Here is a 21,817-nt window from a genome sequence, read left to right on the forward strand (position 1 = left end):
ATGGGGTGAAGAGAATTTATATAGGGGGCAGCAGGTTGGATGGGGCATGAACTTTGGTGTAAAACATTATCAGCTATTTTGTCTTTTTAGCTGGTGATAGAGGGAGGCTAGTTTTCGTTTTAGGGGTGGATTTCACAAAATGTTTTAATCATTCATTATTTTAAAGTTTGTTTGGCGACCATGGTGGTACTGCAAATGGATTTCGGGAGTACGAAGTCTGACGTGAAGTTTTTAGCTTCACAAAAATAAAAATAGATATTTTTGTACTTTTAAGAGTTAGAGAAGTTACTTCCCGTATCTAAACGCCCTGAAGTATCAATGTGAAAATATTTATAGGTTATTTGGATACTGGAAGCAATTTATGTTTCTCCAAGTAGAAATTAGAAGTAAAATATTTTTGTTTCACGGAAAGTTAATTTTTTTGTTTATAAAATTTATTCAGAAATCGCGTACCCAAACTAATTTTTGACATATTTACTTCTTTAAAAAGCAACTTTCGGGATGGTATCCAAACATGCTATTAACGTTATTTTTAAATGAGAAACACGAGGTCAGTAACACAATGAATATTGATTGCATGTCTAATTAACTAATTATCTTTTTCTTTCTTCTGAGAATTAACCAATTAACTACTAATGCTAAATTGATACTCTTTTGAGATGCATATAAAAATTTAGATTCAAGTTTTAGTTTGTGCGAGGAGATTTACTAGATGATTCGATGCAAACTACTTCATAGCAACTTCTAATAACACTTACGCTGGACAAAGGATAGTTTCAAGACACTTTCGAAAGAGTGTTGCTGCAGGAAAGAGAGTGCATTTGAACCTTGCAAGCTCAATGCTTAACAACGGGAAACAATTTTTATGTAGCACCTTGCTTTTGTTTTGTTTTGTTTTATTTTTTCTCTTTTCTTTCTTGTTATCTCTGGTAGCTCCATTGTAAATCCTCTTTTCGAATTAAATCTCTCTCTTGCTATTAAAAAAAGACACTTTTGAAAGAGTGGTAAAAGTGCAATATAAGAAAATGATACATTTTATGGTTATTGTTCATTTGGTTTAAGTTTAAAAAAACCTTGAAACCAAATACGGTCTTAGCACAAAGCAATCCTACATTGGAAAACCTCGTGAAAAGTAGTTAGAAATTTCTTGACGACTAGAAGCAGAGGCGGTTTTCAGAAGTCACATTTTTACTTCTAAAAATTGTTTCAAATTTGGTTCAGACAATTATTTTTCGACTTCGAGAGTTAACTTAACCGAACAATTACTATTCATATGGTATCCAAACACCCAATTAGTGTTAAGTCGTGTTGTTGAATGATTCAATGACTAAATAAGTAAAGTACAATATTTCGTATAGGGATACCAGATCCACGTAGAGGATACTAGAGTCCTTACAAGAGAAATCACTTTTTAGTTTATCTTATACGAATTCCGATATCTTTCCCGGTAATCTTGTTACCCCATTAGCAGCCATAATATTACTACAACAGCTCTACCATGCGGATTGACCCCAATGACTAAATGAGTGCTGCCATTATAACTTGCAAATTTGGGAATGCTCAAATTCTAATCATAATGTGATGCTTAAAGATTATTAGAATATTTTATGTCTTTAAGATATTGTAAAATATTATAAGTGTTTTGCTATCAACAAAAAGAAGAAAGAAAAAGAAATGAAAAGTAATCCATTTGTGGTTTGTGATGTAACGTTTTCATCCTTTAATTTCATTTTGAGGAATTTCTTTGTATTTGTTTATTCAATTTTGTGATACTTATCTTGAAGAGGACCCTCATTGGATATCTATATCCACAGGGAAAACGCACTTAACAAAAATAAAGAGATTATTGTGTTATTAGACAGGAGAAAAATGAAAAGCGAATGGGGTCATGACACTTAAATAATACTCTTATATGGTTTGTGATATTGATTTGCATCAAATGATATTCTTACAAGAAGTTGCAAGGCTAATTTGTAATGGCTTCAAAGTCATTAACACCATAATTTGTGTAATGGAATACTCCTAGGAAAGCTGTCGTGGGAGCAGAGATATTTATTAATCTTAGGAATAATCCTTGAAGATGTTGAAAATTTGTCGTGAACCAAATCTAAAATAGTGGCATAGTGCTATCAATAATCAATCGCATTGTCGAGATATTCGTTATCGATAAGGCTCGATAAAAACAACATTCTAGTCACTCATGATTTTTACTTATGCGCTACAAGAAAAATTTATATGACGAGTACTAAAACTAGGGGGAAGTAACATTTACCGATACTGACTGTCGGGTCACTCAAATTCTATGCCTGCAGGTCTTGGTATCTGTCCGTAACAATCATGATTACTCAAAATATTAACAAAATATCAAAAAAAATATTGATTATTTATTTTTCATTGATTGGCTAACGTAATCATTGGCAACTTTATACTTTATTTTAAAAATGACACATGAATTTTTATTTTTGCGATATAAGTTGAAGATTTACAAAACATTCACATATTACAAAAAAAAGTTACTTTGTGACTTAGTTAATAGCGTGTTTGGGTAATAGAAGCAGAAGTGCTTCTGCTTTTCCAGAAGTACAAGTCAGAAACAAAACTATTTTGCTTCACAAAAAATTGACTTTGTACTTCTAAAAGTCGTTCTGAAAAGTTATTGTCAAACTGACTTTTGACTTTTCGAATAATAAAAATCGGAAAATAACTTCTTAGTATACATCTAAACACCCAATAAGTTAAAAAATCAAAGCTAATTTGGAAATAACATCTGAATAATAATTCGATCTTTTCTAAAATAAATTTTCTTCTACTTCTAACTTCTGAGAATTACTTCAACTTCAGGTTGCCGAACACCGTCTTACCTAGAGCTGGCAAACGGGCGGGACGGGGCTGGCTTGTGACCAACCCGCGGATTACGGGTTAATACAAGCCTAAGCTTGCGGGTTGAAATTCTTCACGGGTGATCATTTCTCCAACCCGCGCCCGTCCCGGGTAAAGCTTGCGGGTTCACGGGAGCTCACGGGTTAACTGGTTTTTCATTGAACCCATACCACCATTTTTCATTGAACCCACGACCAGAGAAGATAGATGGGAATCAATTGGCTTTTCATTCTCACCGCACCACCATTTCTCTCAGTCCGCCTAAGGTAAGAAAGTAATCAGTATCAGTCTTACAGGATATTGAGGGTTTAAAATCGGTCTTCAAAGATTAGTATTCTGTTAAAATTCCTAGAAATCCCAAGAGATTCATCTAATTTCATTTTTTTTTTAATCTAGGGAACGGAGTTCTGCATCTGTGTAGTATGGACAGTCAAAATCCGGGTTTATCATCATCAAAAGTAGAAACTGGCTTGAATTGCCTCTTGATGTTCTATCTCTAATATTTCTGAAATTAGGCGTCATTGATATCTTATCTAGGTCTCAATCAGTATGTTCGGTTTGGCGAAATTTCTCCAAGGAGCCTTTGCTGTTTCGTTCTATAGTTGAGGAATGTTTGGAATTCGTTCGATCATCAGGAGTATGATGTCGAAAAAAATACTCAGAGAAGCTTTGGATAGGAGCTGTGCCCAGTTGGTTGCGTTCTCTATGGCTGATTTTTGTAACGAGGAAGACGATGCGCTAGGGTTTTCACGGGACGGGTTAACCCGCGGGTTTCACAGTACGGGCCGGGTTAACCCGTTTCTTCACAAGCCACTAATTATACAACCCGCGCCCGTCTTGTTTAGTTACCATCCGGGATGGGTGCGGGTTTTCACGGGACGGGACGGGCCAACCCGCGGGTTTTGGCTTGGTTCGCCAGCTCTAATCTTACCTTTCCAGCAAAAATAAAAATCAAATCAAATCAAAAGAATGTAAAAATCAAAATACTAGCTAGTCAGCAAGTCATAAACTCCAATGGTTGTCACAGCTAAAATGGCTCAACAGCAACGAATGGGCAGCATAGTGGTTATAGCTTTCGCTCGACACAAAGCCAAAGGTGAGATAAAGATCTGACATGGATAAGAAAGTGGTTAAATCAGGTGGGCCAAAACACAAAGCAGCAGATTGCTGATTGCATCTGGTGAGGCCATCACTTTAGTTTTTGTTGCACTGCCTGCCACCAACATCACCACCACTATCAATATCGCTAGTAACTAACAAAGTAGTGCCGTACTGAGATCACTAATCATTTTACAACAAGAAACACAACAGAAAAAGCCAAACACTAGAATTATAAAACGAACAAACTGGTTGAGCACAGAGGGAGGGAGGGCCCTTTCCGCCAATAAAAACATGCAATGCTTTGTCATTGACACATTGATTGTCCACTCCACCCACACAAAGTTATGCGGGACGGTATACTAAGAATAGGCTGAGTAACGTCATCTCAGCTTTATCCAAGGGACGACGTACTATGCCAAAGGACAAATCCAACCAAAGTTTGTTTTATGATACGAAAATTAATAAATTATGTAGCATTATCTTGCGTATCTGTGAGTTACACAATAAATAAACCAAGTGCATGAGTAAAAGATAAATAAGTAAAAGATAAATAGTAGGAAATTGTAGATCACAGCGCAGACTATGGGTTACGTAACAAACTTTTGCATAGTAGTTACAACTTTTGAGTTGCCGTATATTTGTGCTCACCACTTGAAATTTTAGTACCCGGTAGCTTTTGGGTTACGGGGCAAATTTCAGATTACAGACCGGTAGCCATATTCTACTAGGTGGTGAGTGAATTTCGGGTCACATAACATATTGATCTCTGAAATTTTGCATTTCATCTCTTCATCCCGATCAAACTAGTACGCCGGAGGCTATTACCTAGTAGAGTAACAAATCTGGATGTTTTGGGTTTTCATTCCGGGTTACGAAAATTTTTGTGTTAGTTTTCCTCTTTTATTAAAAAAAAAAGGCAACACATTGACCAAAATTTTGATTTCCCTTGGTCAATTAGTTTTTCCGGCTTTTCTTAGAGTAAGGGCTATGGGGGTTGAGAGTCTCTTTCAAAATGAAAGAGTTGATCAAATTTGATAAAATTAGGTCATATTATGGAAAGAGGGAAACACCCTTTCCCCCAAAACTCTATCACATACTCTTTCAATCGGACGAGTGCCTGAAAGTGTTCCCTACACGACTGATTATTTGCCGTGTGAAATAATTATCAAAAAACGACAAACGGTTTGATGTATATATGTGAAATGAAAACAGTTTGTCGTTTAAATTGGTTTCTTTTCAAACGGCCTTTGAATTTCCCTGTAAATAACACAGTAAAAGGAGACGAAATTGCTGATAACTGGACATACGATTTTTAGTTTCGTCCTGTAATTGTAATCGTTGTGATCTCGATTAGAATTGAGACGAAATTGCTGATAAACGAATTTTTGTTTACAAGAAATTCAAATCATCTTACTTTCGATTGGAAATCTCGGACGTACTTGAGATTGAGTCTTTGAGAGCTAGGGTTTGAGAAAGAGTGTTCAATTTTTAAAGTTTGAAAGAAGTGAAAAGGAAACAGAGAGTTTCATTTTTTTATTTTCTGAAGTTTGATGGAGTTTCAGGAAGAAGAATCGAGATTAAAACCTAACCTCTATAGTCTACAAACATACGACATACAATTCGCTGTTTAAAAAGAATAAAAAAATAAAAAATGGACGCCATATTTGTTTGATGCCTAGATAGGTTTTTCTCTGCCAGACGGCAAACTGTTCCCCGTATAGGCTTTTATCACTCTATCCCACGGTTGGTTTTGCACTCGTTCAGCTAGACGCCTTTTCATTTTGAAGGGGATAGACTGTTTTAAAGTCTATTACATAGCCCTTGCTCCTAGCAGCAGCAGCAAACCATGCTTCATCGGAGTCTCAAACGCCTTTCCATAAAGGTGATGAAGCAGACGTGAAATATGGGTTTCCTCGTCAGTCCATTTGATTTCTTTTCAGCTCCCAGTAAACGAAAAATAAAATAAGGAGGATGAATAATACATACATTCCACTACAGAAAATCTGTCCCCCGATTTATTTTTTATATATATATTCCTAAATAAATACCATTTTAATCTAATTATTCAACAAAGAAAAATTATTGAACAGTCATGAAAATGGGGAAAGAAAGAAAAAGGTGGAATCTTTTGTCACAACTATGCTTCGTTGTTAATTTGTTGACTGCTATTTTGCCACGTCCAGATATGGAGCGCCTGGAGGGGATAATGGCTGTTGATGGTTAGCCGTCATAAAGCATGGAACAGATACTGTGCTTGTTTCACGGCCACACAAATATAAATAGCAGTTCTCTTCTCCAGCCCTACCACCCCGAGAATAATATGCGAGGTCAGTTCTTGGAGTCACGGTAATGACAGCACTTAACTACTCCAGGAACTAGTAGTAGAGAGGTGTATGTCCCCGGTGCTGTGTTCAACACAAGAGCAAGAACGCTTAAAGAGTCGATGAATGACTTAAAAGTGTTCCACTTACTTACCCCAGATGAGAATTTCTACTATTCATGAATTTGACAAAAGATCCAAGGAATTTAAGAAACATAGCTTCTGGATTGGTAGGAAATAAGGATTCAGGACTACATTCGTCAAGTACATGACTAATTGGCAGCTCCTGCCTACATGCCGTGACAGCTCTCATGCTTCTTTCATGGGATGCTAATGGATTTGGCTTACTCATTTTGAATTTAACTCTACTAGTCATAGGATCATGGTAAGCAGTTTACTGTTTAGGTTCAAAATTTGTAGTAGGTGATAAATCTAGGTGAAAGGGCCGTGGCTCGTGGGTTTTCTACTATTGGATGATGCAGAGACCCATATACGATGAGGCAAAGATACGGAGGGGCAGTAGAGTAAATTGCCATTAGATTTAGGGGGCGGAGAAATTTGTGAGAGAATTTTACAGAAGATCGAAGAGAGCAGAGGAAAACCTAAAAGGCTAAGACGACGATGAAGTATTTGCGTCTTAAAGCTATTATAGGGAAGATGATATAGTTATTTCTTGAATCATCGGGATGATTGACGAACCATCACAATGTTTGATCAAACATTGTGATGTTTCATCAAGCATTGTGATGTTTCATCAATCAACACATTCGCGTCTATAAATAGCAATATTGCATCATTTGTTTTATATTAGCCTATTCGGTATCTTTCTGTTTACCGTCGGATTTTTTTTTCCATCGTTTAGCTGCCTATTAGAGATCTTTCTGTTTCTCTTCAGAAGTTTTCAATTGCAGAATCTTGAAGAATCTAAGATGGACAAAATCGAAATTATGACATCATATATACAAGGTTTAAGCACCGTCCAAAAGCTTCAGAAACTTCAGCAGAGTGTAAGTATCATCGTCGTTTCTTAATTTCGATTTATTCCGTTTTTTAAAACCCTAATTTTTGTTTTCTGTTCATGTTTTTTCTTTTGGTGATCAGGACTTAAACGAGAATGAAAGAGTTGCCGTAGAAGGGATATTGGACAATGCCGTTACACAACTAAAAATGGTTCAGTCTCATATGAAGAAGGTACGTAGTAGTACGACATTCAACATCCCGTAAGGATTTTTCCTTTATCATTTAGATGATTTTGTTTTAGTCTTTCCGGCAATAATGAAATGATTTAGTTTATGGTTTGTTCATAATGGTTGATATTTTTTTACACCCACTGAGATTTTCTAAGAACAGACTTTTAAAATTAGCCTGACCCCTTTAATTCTGATTTAAAACAGACACTTGCAGAAAGCACGAGTGCTCCCTCACTGAATTTTGGAGCAAAGCAACAAGATGGAAAGATGGAGGATATAGTATGTCGTAAGTGTGGGAAATTTAAAAAGTTGAAGACAGTAGGAGCGGTGGTGATAACCGAACTCGATGTCATTAGAAGGCTTAAAGCTGGGTGTAATGCAGGAGGTAATCAAGTTTTATCCCAGGACAGGGATGAAATACTGAGTCGAGCCGTTTGGAGGAAGTTTCAGACTCATCAGAGAACAACTAGTCCACCTTTGCTGGTTCCAAAGGTTGGATTTGGTGGTTCTGAAGAAATGATCTCTTGTCCACGAAGAGAGCAGAAGTATCGGCCAACTGACGGTGTAATGCAGCCAACATTGATGAAATTTGGGCCGAGCGGAGTGGAGGCTTATCCCGATCAGGATAGGACTGCAAACAGCCGCAGTCATCGAAACATAGAATCTACTGGATATTCGGCCACATCTGAAGCCTCCTTCTCATCTGCAGACTACAGCGAGTCGTATTCTAGTAGCGAAGAGTCAGACTCCCCTCCGCAACATGCAATGCATTTAGACCGTCGTCGCAGAGATAGATCCATATCTCGGAGTAGATCTCCTCAATCCCGCTATTCAGGTAGCAGCAGAAGTTATACATCATATGATGCATATGATAGTTACCCGGAGGAGGAATACCCAGTTGCATATAACTATGATTCATATGATAGTTCCCCGGAGGAGTACCCAGTTGCACGTGGCAACAGGAGTTATACATCATATGATTCATATAACAGTTCCCCGGAGGAGGAATACCCAGTAGCAAGGAGGAGTCGATTTCCCAAGAATGATCCGCCACAGAAGAAGATGGGACATGTCAGAAGATTAACCACCAAGCTTGGAGGCATGTTGCGTCGTGATCACCATGGGGATTCATCCAAGGACGATAAGAGTGCACGGGATTATCATCCTTCTGTTCAGAAACCTGTAGGTAATGGTAAGCTCCACCACGAAATCAAAGGGAAACACATGCCTATTCAAACGAGAAAAACAGCAAAAGTTGAGGAAAAGGCAAGCCACCAACAAGGTTTCCTAACACTTGCAAAAAGAGTACGCGGTCACGTTTTTGGTTCGAAGAAATCGAAGCCGTCGTCATCTGGCGTCAGACGGTTAGAAAGAGCAGTAACAGGTAAGGAAAAAGTTACTGCTAAAAAACGGCATTGGTGGCACAAATTGCGAAGGCAGGGATTACCCAATAAAAGGGGCCAGGCACCCCTTAAACTGGGGTTTGAGAATAAGCATACCCAGCTAAAGGGCCAACATAGACATAGGAAATAACACTGAGAATGTTTTGTAAGTAAATGTCTGCACCAAGTTCTACCAGTCAGTTGATCTTTGGTTGTTGGATGATTTTTGCAATCTGTGGGTATGAATTCCATAGATAGTGGTTGTCTGATTACTATGTACTTTGTCATGTCATTCAAAGTCTTCCTAAAATGCAGAGATTTGTTGGCTTCAAAAGAGTCGAGTAATAGGTTATTCTGCTGTTTGATTAAAGATTATTTGGGTGGTTCATGCAATTGCTTGTGACCACACCTCCTTGTCGAATTTTCATATTCTGCGTTGTTCCTGTTGGAATTTGTATCATTTGTTCATGACTTGTTGGTCTAGTCTATGCAAGGATACTTCTGATGGTGGTCTCAACTTTGTATCATTTGCTTACTTACTGCCAGCAACAATCTCTGGTTCTAATTCTCTCCTTTAAATGCTAAGTACTTCGAGAATTCTTCTCCTCTATATGCTGCAGGTAAGAAGGATATTACATGGAACTGGAAAAGTGTTAGCAGTGAATTTGATCCATCAAGAAATTTATCTGCTGGTCTTTGGGAAATGGTAAGAAAATTCTAATCTCGCAAGATATTACCTTATGAATATGTAGTTTGGAGATGTCTTGAGTGCACAACCTATCAAACCTTAGTTTGATCTGTCCTTGCGGGCATGGATCTCAAGGAGATTTAGTAACTATGTTGGCATTTACTCCCACGGCAAAGAAGTCAGCCACATTAAGTCCTTTTGCTACTTTAAGGGAGATGAATGTTTGTTGTTGTTCAGGCTTCACGTTTGCATAGCATTTCCTCAATCTTTATATTTTGGGGGTGAATATGGATGTTAAGTTTGTAGAATAAGTGTTCTTTCTGTATGGTCACTAGCTTTAAAATAGTTGTCTTTCTTAACATTGGGAGGTTAGGAAGTGATTTGGTTAGGATGGTGATGTCCCACTTACCTTGGTGTTTGGTTCTAATTGCTTGGGCCAGGAATTCTCTTTTCACCCTTGTGTTTGAGAGATGACATAGTGCTGCATCTGGATTCACTTAACGTAGAAGTCTTTGATTTGGAACTCCGTTCCTGTAAGATGCCATGTTCATCCCTCTTTCACGTTTCTATGATACACCTTCAAAATGCCATTCTTGAAAAGTTGACGGAACACTTAAAGGTTCATTAAGTTTAGGGTCTTGGTGTTTATGATAGGTTTTCCAGTGATCAGGATTAGTGTTGATATCTTATCTGTAACTTTCGCTTTGTTCTTGTATTCTTTACTGGGGTTCATGATTATGTATTTTATTAGGTTCTTTCAGTTTGATGTGTATCGTACTTAGCAAGATCCCTCCCTCCGTCAATTCTGGAATGGTGTGGAATTGAGCATCTTAGTAAAATAGAAGACCCCGCAATGAATTTCAGAATGTGCTATAAAATGTGCATCTTAAATCAGATGGCGTTTTATCCTATAGGAAAATATGCCCTAAAATAGTTGGTGTTTTTTCTTATAGGAAAATATGCCTCAATATCTATGAGTTAGGACCGTTACGTTACTGTGGTCTTTTCGACTATTACGTTCTGCGATAGGATATCCGTGCAGTCGGGTTCAAGTGCTTGTACCTTAACACTTGTGGTTTCATGGGCATTCCTACAACTAGCAAAACAGTTAGCATGACATGTTTATGAATTGAGTATGAAGCAACAGTTAACTGATTTAAGCAGGGAAGCGCCATCATGTTTTAAGTATTTTACATCCTTTCTTTGTTCATTTATGTGTGTGTAATTTTAAGCTTAAAGCTGAATCAAATTTCTTTTATAATTTAGCTCACGAGATTGTCAAATTCAGCGCTGGCAAGCTGGTCATAAACTAGAATGCAAAGAAGATTCTTCGCGGACTAGCTGTGCAACGAAAAAAGAGCTTCAGGATGCATAGATACAATCTGCTCAAGGTACCAGCAGTCAAGAATGGTGAGTTACTGATTCCTTGGTCAAAGCCATAGGACGCTACTCTTCCAAATAGTTAGATAGTTCTAGATTTATGTGCAGTTACAAAGTAAAAGACACACTCTTGTGCATTCACATGGAGTAACTTCGCTACATTCTAATGGTGCATAAATATCTTGTAGTAGGATTCAACAAGTAAAAATAGGTAGTAAATAGTATCTTGAAAAGCTTAACAAGAAGTAAGTGTTTATATGGTATTATGACAGTGCATCAGTTTACATTACATTTAAAACCTTATAGCTACGACGATGATTCTTCTGACTTGATGGCACTGCATTAGTAAGGGAGGACATATTCAGTTGTGGAATTAAAAGTGTTTAAACTTGACTTGCTAAGCAGAAGAACTAGAGCTCAAAATTTTATATGGTTGTGAGATTTCTGCTCTGCAGACCGTTAATTTTAAAATTGCTGTAAGGTTGTACTGATCCATTGGCAGTGTACAAGGGTTAGAAAATCCACCAGTTCCTGTGGCAACTGCTTCTTCTCCTTCCAGTTTCATTTTTGACTCTAATCTTATTGATTCTGATAATCATGAGTGGAAACGAGACACAGTTAATAACCTATTAATTTTGAGTCGAAGGTTCATGTAGTTGCAGGAAATCCTACACTACACCCCTCACAAGATTTCATTAACATTCAACTCATTTTAGGTTAACAATCTTCATTTTATTGATGAATCTTTGAACAATCTTACAAGAAAAGATAAAGGAATTAAGAATAACTACTGCTCTATATTTTCTCTCTCCTATTTACTTGCTTCTCACTTAGAAAAGATCTCTCTTTTCCTTTACAACTGAACAACTATTTATAGGGATTTACATAGTGGATGACAACTAATATGTCCTTTATTTTCGGATATGGCTTGCGACATGCTCGCAACCTTACAAATGTTAATCTCGCAAACTCTCTAATTTTCGCAGGATCATCACATTTTTCTCATGATTTAGCTGACGTCGTTTATTATGTCATTTCTGAAATTGTTCTGCGACACTGTTGTGTTGTGTTGTTAATAATTTCGCTGAGATATTATTCCTGCGAGATTCTGATCCTACATCTTGCCTCTTCTAATATCTTCTCTGCGAAGTAGAGAACGATGTGAGAAATGCCGCAGCTGTCCATCTCTTCATATTCTGCATTTATCATACGTATCCTTTCTTCCATATATTTCTTGACACGTCTTCTGTAACCGCTGCTTTTCAACCGCTCACGTCTTTTCGTATTAATGGTGTTTATTTCTTCGAGTAAAAAAAATCTTCTCTATATATTCTTCTTACTCTTCTTTCCATTTTCTTTTTAATTTCTCTTCTCCTTTTACTCTCTCATCTCTGCAACTCTATTGTTCTTCCATAAATTCTGTCATTGCAATTTTTTCTTCTTTCTTCTTCTTTTAATCTTTTTAATTTCTTCTTCATCTCCATACTGTTCCCTCTGTAGATCTTCATTGTTCGTAACCTTCTTCCTTTTTAATTTTTACGAATTAATCTTCCTGCTGGTGTTTTCCATGGATTCATCGAGGTTAGTTTTCTTTTTTCTTTCTTATGGGTTTTGCTGAAATTGGTCTTGCTTACTGCCTTATTCGATGATGTTGTTTATGTGATTCCCATACTGTTGTTATTTCAGCAAAAACGCCTCTAACACCAAATTTACGGTTCAGAACCCTAATATTCCCAGATCGCAGCATAAGATTGTTGTAAACAAAAGAAAGTCTGCGAATCAGAAGATAGTAAGAAACGTTATTCTTTTCTAATAACAATATTGTTGCCTCTGTTTCTTATCTGGATTGTAATTCGCAGGATGATAAGGATTCCAACAAACCTCTCAAGAAATCTCGCCATCTCAAAACCGTTGAAACCTCTGTTCCATTCCACTTACTTATCTCTTCAAAATCTCCTGCGACATCTTCGCAAGTTAAACCATTATCTCCAATTCGCGAAAAGGTTGCCTCAGATTTCATTTCTTCAACTGACCTTTCAATGATTGAAACCCCTCTTATTAATCCTTCTATGAATGAAACTTCTTCTCCTTCTATTGATAATGTTTCCCAACCTTCTATCATTGCCAGTTCTCTACCTGAGCCTCTTCCTTTTTCGAAAGAAACTGTGGAAGGAATAGATATTGCTTTCAAAGTTTTGTCTGAGGTCCTGGATGATGGCAAGAAGTCTCCCATTGATCCTGTCAAGTCTGGTATTTGCGAAATTCTGAGTAAGTATTTTGGCTCTGACAGAGCTGCTTCGCAAACAACTTTGGAAAAAGAGTGTAATGCTCTTCGTCTCGAAAATCAAAAGCTCCAGAATGTTTCGCCGGATCGCGACAATCTTCGCAAGAAGAATGATGAACTGAGAGGTATGATTTCCTTATCTGTGTCTTCAATTTGCCTTTCTAATGATTTTATCCTTTCCATATTTAATTATCCTTGAAATCCCTCTTTCGCATGTTAAGCCTTAAACCAGAAACGAAAAATGGAGAGATATCAATTTGAATCTGTTGTTGAAGAAGCCCGTGTTGATAAAGAGATTTTGACGGATCAATATAACCAATTAGATAACCTCTATTTATACTCTGTTGATCATATAAATAATCTTACCAATGAAAATACCCAATTAGTTCGGAGGAAAGATTTATTAAGTAATGAAATATCTCGGCTCTCTTATTCTTTAACTAAAGCTAATCTAGGGATGAAATCTTTATCAGATGAGAATAAAACTCTATCTCAAGAGAAGCGAATTTGTTTAAACAAGATGGCGATATCTTCGCAACAACTTAGCATTCTTCAGAAAGTATGTGATGACGAAGAATAATCTCTTCGCTCTTTGAGAAATGAACTTAAAGAAGTAACAGAGTCATCTATCGCTGAAAGAGATACACTCATTCAAGTTAGAATAGCTTTAAGTGTAAGGGAGAACCAACTTAAAGAACAATATTCCAAATTAGAAGAATCTTATTCTTCTCTTGCGAAGAAAAATGTCTTTCTTATTTCTAAAGAGAAAAATCTTCAGTCTCGACTTAGAGGTTTAGTTGGAGATAAATTTGATGATGCGATGGACCGTTGGGAGAATAGTTGTCTGACCTTGATTCAACACCTTATTACGCAAAAGGAAGGTAGTCATAATAGTTTGACTGCCTTAACTATCTTTTCTTTGTCATATCCTTTTGAGTTCTTCATCTTACTGAAATTTTGTATTCTACTTTTCGCAGAGTCTGAGAAAAATCTTCATTCCTCCATTTCTATTTTGGAGGCTAAATATGCCAAAATTCGCAAAGAAAATGCACTACTCGTCTCTGTCCTTACTGGTTCTCACGACCGAGCATAAAGAAGACTTGATTATCTTGCTTACTTTAAGGATATTCAAGATAGGAATCATCAGAGAGCACTTCTTCGTCAAGTTCATCTCCGGGCTGAAGTTCTTGTGAATGATATTTTATTGTCCAAATCTCTTCCTCCTACATCAATCGAACCTTTGGAAGTAGATGATGATGAAATTCCTCGTCCTGCTGACAGTGATTATGATTATGAAAGTGGTGGAGAGAATAGTCTTTTGGAAGATACAGAAGAGATCCCTTCTAAGGAAGCAACTGCTGGTGCTAATCAAGATGGAAACGAAAAAGAAATCTCTTCTAAAGAAGTAATTGCTGGCGATAATCAAGGTGGCGGCGAAAAAGAAGTCCCTCTCAAAGGAATTATTGTTGGTGAAGATCAGAATCGAAATAAAGAAGAGGTTGGCGATAATGAGAATATTGGCGAAGAGCGTCCATTGTCTCCTTCTACTGGAATTAATACTGAAGCATGAGCTTCTTATCTAGTTCTATCTTCTTGAATTGTTTCATCTTTATTATTTCTTGCGAATAATATTCTTCAACCAACTTTGGAATTAATTTTCTCTTTTAGTATTTTGCAGGCGAGAAAGATAATGCCTCTTGTTTACTGATTCCCATACTTGCCTCTCATTATCTTTCTTGCGAGAAATGATCTGTTATGAATACTTATAAATATTTTGTTTTGTCATGTGGTCTTATTTTTCCTTCCTAATTAAAGGTCTTATTATGCCACCTCTTGTCATTGCGACAAAATCGCAGGACGTCCTTGCACTTTCATGCAAAAACCCATTGATCTTGCCTTAACTTTTTCTTTTGTATTATTGCCTCTTCAGGAATGTTGCGACAATATGATAGGCCTAAATATTCTTGCGAAAATAAAGCCCCATTACATTGCCGTCTTGCGACGAAATCGCAGGATGTCTTTACACTTTCATGTAATGACCCATTGATCTCGTCTTATCTTTTTCTCTAGTATTATTGCCTCTTCAGGATTGTTGCACAAATATGACAAGCATTAATACCCTTGCGAGTAAAAAGCCTCATGACATTTGCGTCTTAAGACACTTATCAGCTCCCTAATGGAGGGTGCCTCCCTTATCTCCCCCTGGTTTCCCCTTCAAGGAGGCATACTTCTACCATACAAGGTTAGCTCCTCCCATCCAGTCTTAACAACAACCAGTTATTTTCGCAACCTCTTATCCCTTTTGCCTATAGGGCTTATGGTTACGAGACTGCACCCTAAGTGGGGTTTTCTTCGGGCCGAGTGCAGTATAAACCAAGACTTGTCAAGAATGGCAAGGTACGCTCCAGACGCCCCTGGCACTCTTGACTCAACCATGTACCTCGGCGCCTTGATCAGATTCTGCACTCCTTGGAAGAGTCCTTATTACCTTAGTCGCCCAACCTAAGTCATATGCCTAAGCTGAGAATCCAAGGTGCCTCTTCCAGATGGGATTTATTGACCCCAAATCTCCATGACTCAGGTTTCAGGGGCGGTGTAACCTTTTCCCTGATTCATGTAACAGGCGCCCCCTTATATGACGTACTTTAGGTCTTACATTTGCCTCTTGCGAAATTTTATTCGCGAAAGGGTGTACGCCATAAAGGTTCGCCCCTTTCTTTTATGTCATTGTTATATGATTATCTCTCGAAAATTTCGCACATCATGATCTTGTTTTGATATGAATAATCTCGCAACTATTCTTTCAGAATCCACAACTTCTCAAAGCTTCTTATGGATAATATCTTTTTAAGTACAATATGTTTCATGGTCTGTCAAGTCTATGACCAACATCTCTATCTTCTGGATCCATTAATTTATAAGCTCATGTCCCAACTATCTCCTTAATGATGTAAGGTCCATCCCATTTTTTCGCTAACTTTCCACCATTTTCTCGCTGATATATTGGTGTCTCTCGCAGAACTAAATCTCCTGGTTGAAATTCGTGTACTTTGACACGTTTATTATATTCTCGGGCTAATCTTCGCTGATAATTCTCCATATGTTGTAAAGCTCTTTCTCTTTTTTCTTCTAACTCATCAAGTTTGCTTAAGATCAAACCCGCACTAAGATTTTTCTCCCATGCTTCTTTCTTTGTTGTCGGAATAACAACTTCTGTTGGTAACACCGCTTCAAATCCGCATGTTAAACAAAAAGGTGACATTCCAGTAGCTTCTCTCCTAGTTGTATTATAAGCCCATACTGCATTATGTACTTGTTCGCACCATGCTCTATGATGTCCTTCTAATTTTTTCTTTAATATATTTGCAATTGTTTTGTTTGTTGCTTCTGCCTTCCCGTTAGCTTGTGGATATAGAGGAGTAGACTTTCCACATTTTATTTTAAATGCATTAAGTAACATTTCTATGTTCAATCCTTCAAACTGTTTCCCATTATCAGATACCAACTGCGCGGGAATTCCGAATCTGCAAATGATATTTTCGAATATGAATGTAAAGATATCTTTGTCGCGAATATGTTGTACTGCCTTTACTTCTGTCCATTTTGTGAAATAATCTGTTGCGACTATTAAGTATCTTCTTTGTCCAGATCTTGGTAAAAATGGCCCCACAATATCTAAGCCCCACTTTCCAAAAGGCCATACACTGGTTGAAGATGACAATGGTGCTTCAGGTGCATGTATTTTCTTTCCGTGCCGCTGACAATCTTCGCAACGTCTTGATATTTGTTTTGCATCTTCGTGCATGTATGGCCAGTAATAGCCTTGCATTTTTTCTCTATGTGCCAAAGATTTCCCCCGCTATGATTTCCAGCATCTCCACTATGTAACATTTTTAGCACCTTTTCTCCTTCTTCTCGTGTCAAACATCTGAGTGATGGTCCATTAAAAGATTTTCGGTATATCAACCCATCTCTTAATTCATAATTTGTTGCGCGTCTTTTTAACTTGTGTGCTTCCAATCTATTTCTTGGTGTTTCTCCTTTCGCCAAATATGCATGAAGTTTTGTTCTCCAGTCTGCGATATTGTTCGTTTGTTCTTCTTCTCCACCGTCTATTATCATCACGTTCACTTCTTCTTCTTTATTGATTGACGGTGACAAAAGTGTCTGTATTTTTATGCATCTCGCAGTTGGATCTGTCATCATGCTTGAGATGAAAGCAAAAGCGTCTGCGAGTCTGTTATCCTTCCTTGAAATGTGCCTCCATTTTATCTTTGGGATTTTCGCTGACAATTCTTCAACGAGCTTCTTGTATTTCTTCAAGGATGGTTCATTTGTAGTGTACTTTCCATTTATTTGGCGAATAACTAGCTGCGAATCACTAGTGATCCTGACATTTTCTAGTTTCATTTCTATTGCGAACTTTAAGGAGCTTCATATTTCGTTTCGTTATTAGTGGATGCGAATTCCAATCTGAATGAAAAATCCATCTTCGTTCCTTCTGGCGAAATTAAAACAATTCCAACCCCATTGCCTTCCCCATTTGATGATCCATCTACCAATATCTCCCATCTATTTGGTTCTGTTAATAAGTCTTTTGGATCTCCATGTTCTTCTTCTATATCCATCATCTCTTCCACCGCTTTATCTTCTAAAGGAAATTCTGCTAAGAAATCTGCGACAACTTGTGATTTTGGTGAAAATAATATTTCATATTTGATTTCGAAATTTCCTATTTGTGCATTCCATCTCTCCACCCTACCCGATCTTTTTGAATTCTTCATCACTGATTCAATTGGTATTTTTGTTAGCACCCTTATTTTGTGTGCTTGAAAATATATGCAAAGTTTAAATGCGGCGTATACTGATGCTAAAATTAGCTTCTCAATCTTTGAATAATTCCTCTCTACAACATTAAATGTTTTGCTGATGTAATAAATGGGCTTTTCCACTCCTTCGTCTGTTCGCAATAACACAACGCTTAAAGCATGTGATGTTGTCGCAAGATAGATCAATAGTTCTTCTCCTGGTTCTGCCTTTTGTAAAATAGATGTATTCATAAGGTGTTATTTGATCCCTTGAAAAGCTTTTTCACATTCATCAGTCCATTTGAATTTCGCACCCTTCTTGAGTATATTGAAAAAATGTTTACATTTGTCTGATGATCGCGAAATGAATTTTCCTAGCGAAGCTAAAAGTCCGTTCAATTTTTGTACATCCTTTACCGTTGCTGGTGTTGGCATGTCACCAACTGCTTGTACCTTTTCTGGATCAACTTGTATTCCTTCTTTTGATACAATGTAGCCTAAAAATTTTCCCGATGCAACCCCCAAAATGCATTTTTCAGGGTTCAGTTTAATATTATAATGCCGCATCTGTTCAAAAATCTCCCTCAAATATTGTACATGATCTTTAGCTTCTTTACTCTTCACTAACATGTCATCCATGTACACCTCTAATGTTTTGTGTATCCATTTTGCGAACACCTTCTCTACCATTCTTTGATACGTTGAACCTACATTTCGCAGACCAAACGGCATTTTTGTGTAACAGTATAAACCACTTGGAGCGAAAAAAACAGTATGTTCTTGATCTTCTTCAGCGAGGGAGATTTGGTTATAACCTTTGTATCCATCTAAAGAAGATACTCTATCATTTCCCGCTGCTGATTCAACCATTTGAGGAATATCCGGCAATGAAAAACTATCTTTAGGGCAAGCCTTGTTTAAATCAGTGAAATCTATGCAAATTCTTATCCCTTTATTTTTCTTTGGAACAACCACCATGTTTGCTATCCACTCTGGGTATTTAGCTTCTCTTATAATTCCTGCCTCAAGCATTTTCTGTAATTCTTCTTCTATTTGAGGATGATAGGTTGTTGCGATTTTTCTTATTCTCTGTTTAAATGGTCTCACATTCTTGTTAATCTCCAACTTATGACATGCAATTGACGGATCTATTCCAGGTATCTCATCCATGCTCCCCGCGAAAATATCTTTATATTCCCGCAAAAGATTGACAGTTCTTTCTTCCTCTTCTGCCTCCATCTTGGTTCCAATCCTCAATATTAGGGGTTCTTCTATAGTTCCAACATTTACTTCTTTTGTTGGTTATGCCGCAGTGTAACTGGCCTTGGGTTCTCCCATTGGTGTTGACTCTTTTATCATCTTCGCAGGTCCATCTCCTTCCTCCGAAATTTCGCTGGGTATTCCTTTACCTTCTTTTGCTCTTATCATGTACACTCTAAATTCTTCTTCTTTCTTTGCCTCCTTTGCTATTTTTCTGCGAAATTGTCGCCTTTTTGCTCGTATTTCATAATGCTTTACTTCAACTTGATAACATAATTTCGCATTGTCAATATCTCCTCTAATCTCACCTACTCCATTTGGCATGGGGAACTTGATGCATTGATGCAATGTTGATGCTACAGCTTTAATTGCGTGTATCCATGGCCTCCCCAATAGCATGTTATATGGTGATTCCATATCCACTACACATAGTGTCACTTGTGTTTCGATTTCTCCTAGTGGAATTTGCACCACTATTTCTCCTTTAGGTTTTGTTGTGGATTTTCCAAACCCATGAACAAGATATGTTACACAAGACATTTCTTCATCTTTGAATCCCATTCCTTTGAACGCATGATAAAATATTATATCCACTGAACTCTCTGTATCGACTAAAGTTCTGTTCAATATCCATTCTTCCGTGGATTTTGTTATTGTCCCCTTCTCTTTTCGTGTAAAAGGTACTGTAATAACCAATGAAGATGTGTGGTTCAAATTTTCTTTTGGTATTTCTGTCGCCATGAATGTGATTTTTTGCTTTTCCCAATCTTTCAAGGGTGATGTCTTTTCTACCGCCATAACCTTCCTTCCTTCAAAATTTCGTTTATGTATCCTTCCTTTGATGTTTTCATGGAATTCATTAACCATTGTTTTTGTTATCATATTACATTCCAATCTTTTGTCATCTTCATTGACTCTAATCATTTTTCTTTTAACTGGTTCACTGATTTGTTTAATCACTTTCTTGATTTGAACAATCTCAACAACGATCTTCAACTTTCAATCTTCAGCCTCCCTGTTTCTAGCGCCATTATGTAGTTGCAGGAAATCCTACACTACACCCCTCACAAGATTTCATTAACATTCAACTCATTTTAGGTTAACAATCTTAATTTTATTGATGAATCTTTGAACAATCTTACAAGAAAAGATAAAGGAATTAAGAATAATCACTGCTCTAGATTTTCTCTCTCCTATTTACTTGCTTCTCACTCAGAAAAGATCTCTCTCTTTTCCTTTACAACTGAACAACTATTTATAGGGATTTACATAGTGGATGACAACTAATATGTCCTTTATTTTCAGATATGGCTTGCGACATTCTCGCAACCTTACAAATATTAATCTCGCAAACTCTCTAATTTTCGCAGGATCATCACATTTTTCTCATGATTTAGCTGACGTCATTTATTATGTTATTTCTGAAATTGTTCTGCGACACTGTTGTGTTGTGTTGTTAATAATTTCACTGAGATATATTATTGCTGCGAAATTCTGATCCTAAAGTTCATATGTTAATGTTTTTCTTTTTAAAAAAAAAAATGAATGATTTAACAATGTTAGTGTAGAGGGTTAAAAAGCCTGGCGTTTTTAGGGGCCACTCAAAAGGATTTAGGGGCCAACAATAAAACAAAAAAGGTCACCCAAAGGGAAAATGTAGCCAGCCCTTATCTCGCGTAATTCGTAATGGCGAAATTACCCTTATATATTCGGAGGATATGATAACATTGTTACCCTCCGAATGCAATCGGAAGCCAAAATCGTTCCCATTCTTCCGATTATACGAGGTGCAGTATTTCTTGGTTCGTGTTTTGTATTCAGCATTAATCGGGAGTTAAATATATTACAAAACCTACCGATTATAAGTTGCCGCAAATTCAAATTTTGAAAGCTACCATAATCGGTAGATATGCTAAATCCAATACCTACCGATTATTGGTTTCTCCACATTCAACTTTCATCAAATTAGCCGTTGGAGTTTTTAGGAAAAACAAAAAGAGCCGTTGGACCCTTAACCTATATAAAGAAACTCATATCATCTATCACCCCAATTGCACCAAACTCTTTCCTCTCTTCAGTTTTAATTTTCATAACAAAAAACATGGATATTGCTTTTGCCGAAGAAGAAGATTGTGCTATTTATAGAGCGTGGGTTGTGGTAACTACTCATGATCTTGTTCACAAGCTCCACAAATCGGAATCCGAAGAGCAGATATGGAACCGTATCTTAATGGTATTTGAGGCCTTAGATGGTAATCGAATTCGAAGATCATCCAATGACATTAAGATGAGAAAGAATGCGCTAGATAAGGAGATTGACAAACTTGAAGATGAGGAACGGTTTGTTAGGAACGCTTTTCCTTGGTGGACGTATGAAAAACGAGTAAGTATCTCTGTAACTCCAATTCACATTAACAAAAGTTAGTACTAACTTGTTACTCATTCGTCATTTCAGAGAAATCTTGCGGATCGCCGGTATGTGGACCTCTACGGGAAACGATTTGAACATGAAGGATGCTACAAA

At 37.2% G+C, this 21,817-nt stretch overlaps 1 protein-coding gene across 2 annotated transcripts; it reads left to right on the forward strand.

The window, feature by feature from the left end:
- Positions 1 to 6,803: 6,803 nt before the first annotated feature.
- LOC113277775 lies at positions 6,804 to 9,348 on the forward strand. 2 transcript variants are annotated; one of them, XM_026526771.1, is made up of 3 exons: positions 6,804 to 7,308; positions 7,403 to 7,492; positions 7,696 to 9,348. In XM_026526771.1, the coding sequence occupies exons 1-3, from the start codon at positions 7,231 to 7,233 to the stop codon at positions 9,022 to 9,024; spliced, it is 1,497 nt and encodes a 498-aa protein (XP_026382556.1). In that variant the 5' UTR covers positions 6,804 to 7,230; the 3' UTR covers positions 9,025 to 9,348. The 2 variants fall into 2 exon arrangements, with proteins under 2 accessions (XP_026382556.1, XP_026382557.1); XM_026526772.1 differs by having other exon boundaries at positions 7,290 to 7,308; positions 7,706 to 9,348.
- The last annotated feature ends 12,469 nt before the right edge of the window (positions 9,349 to 21,817 follow it).

The sequence above is a fragment of the Papaver somniferum genome, chromosome 5, assembly GCF_003573695.1.
Source record: "Papaver somniferum cultivar HN1 chromosome 5, ASM357369v1, whole genome shotgun sequence".
Classification (NCBI taxonomy): Eukaryota; Viridiplantae; Streptophyta; class Magnoliopsida; order Ranunculales; family Papaveraceae; genus Papaver; species Papaver somniferum.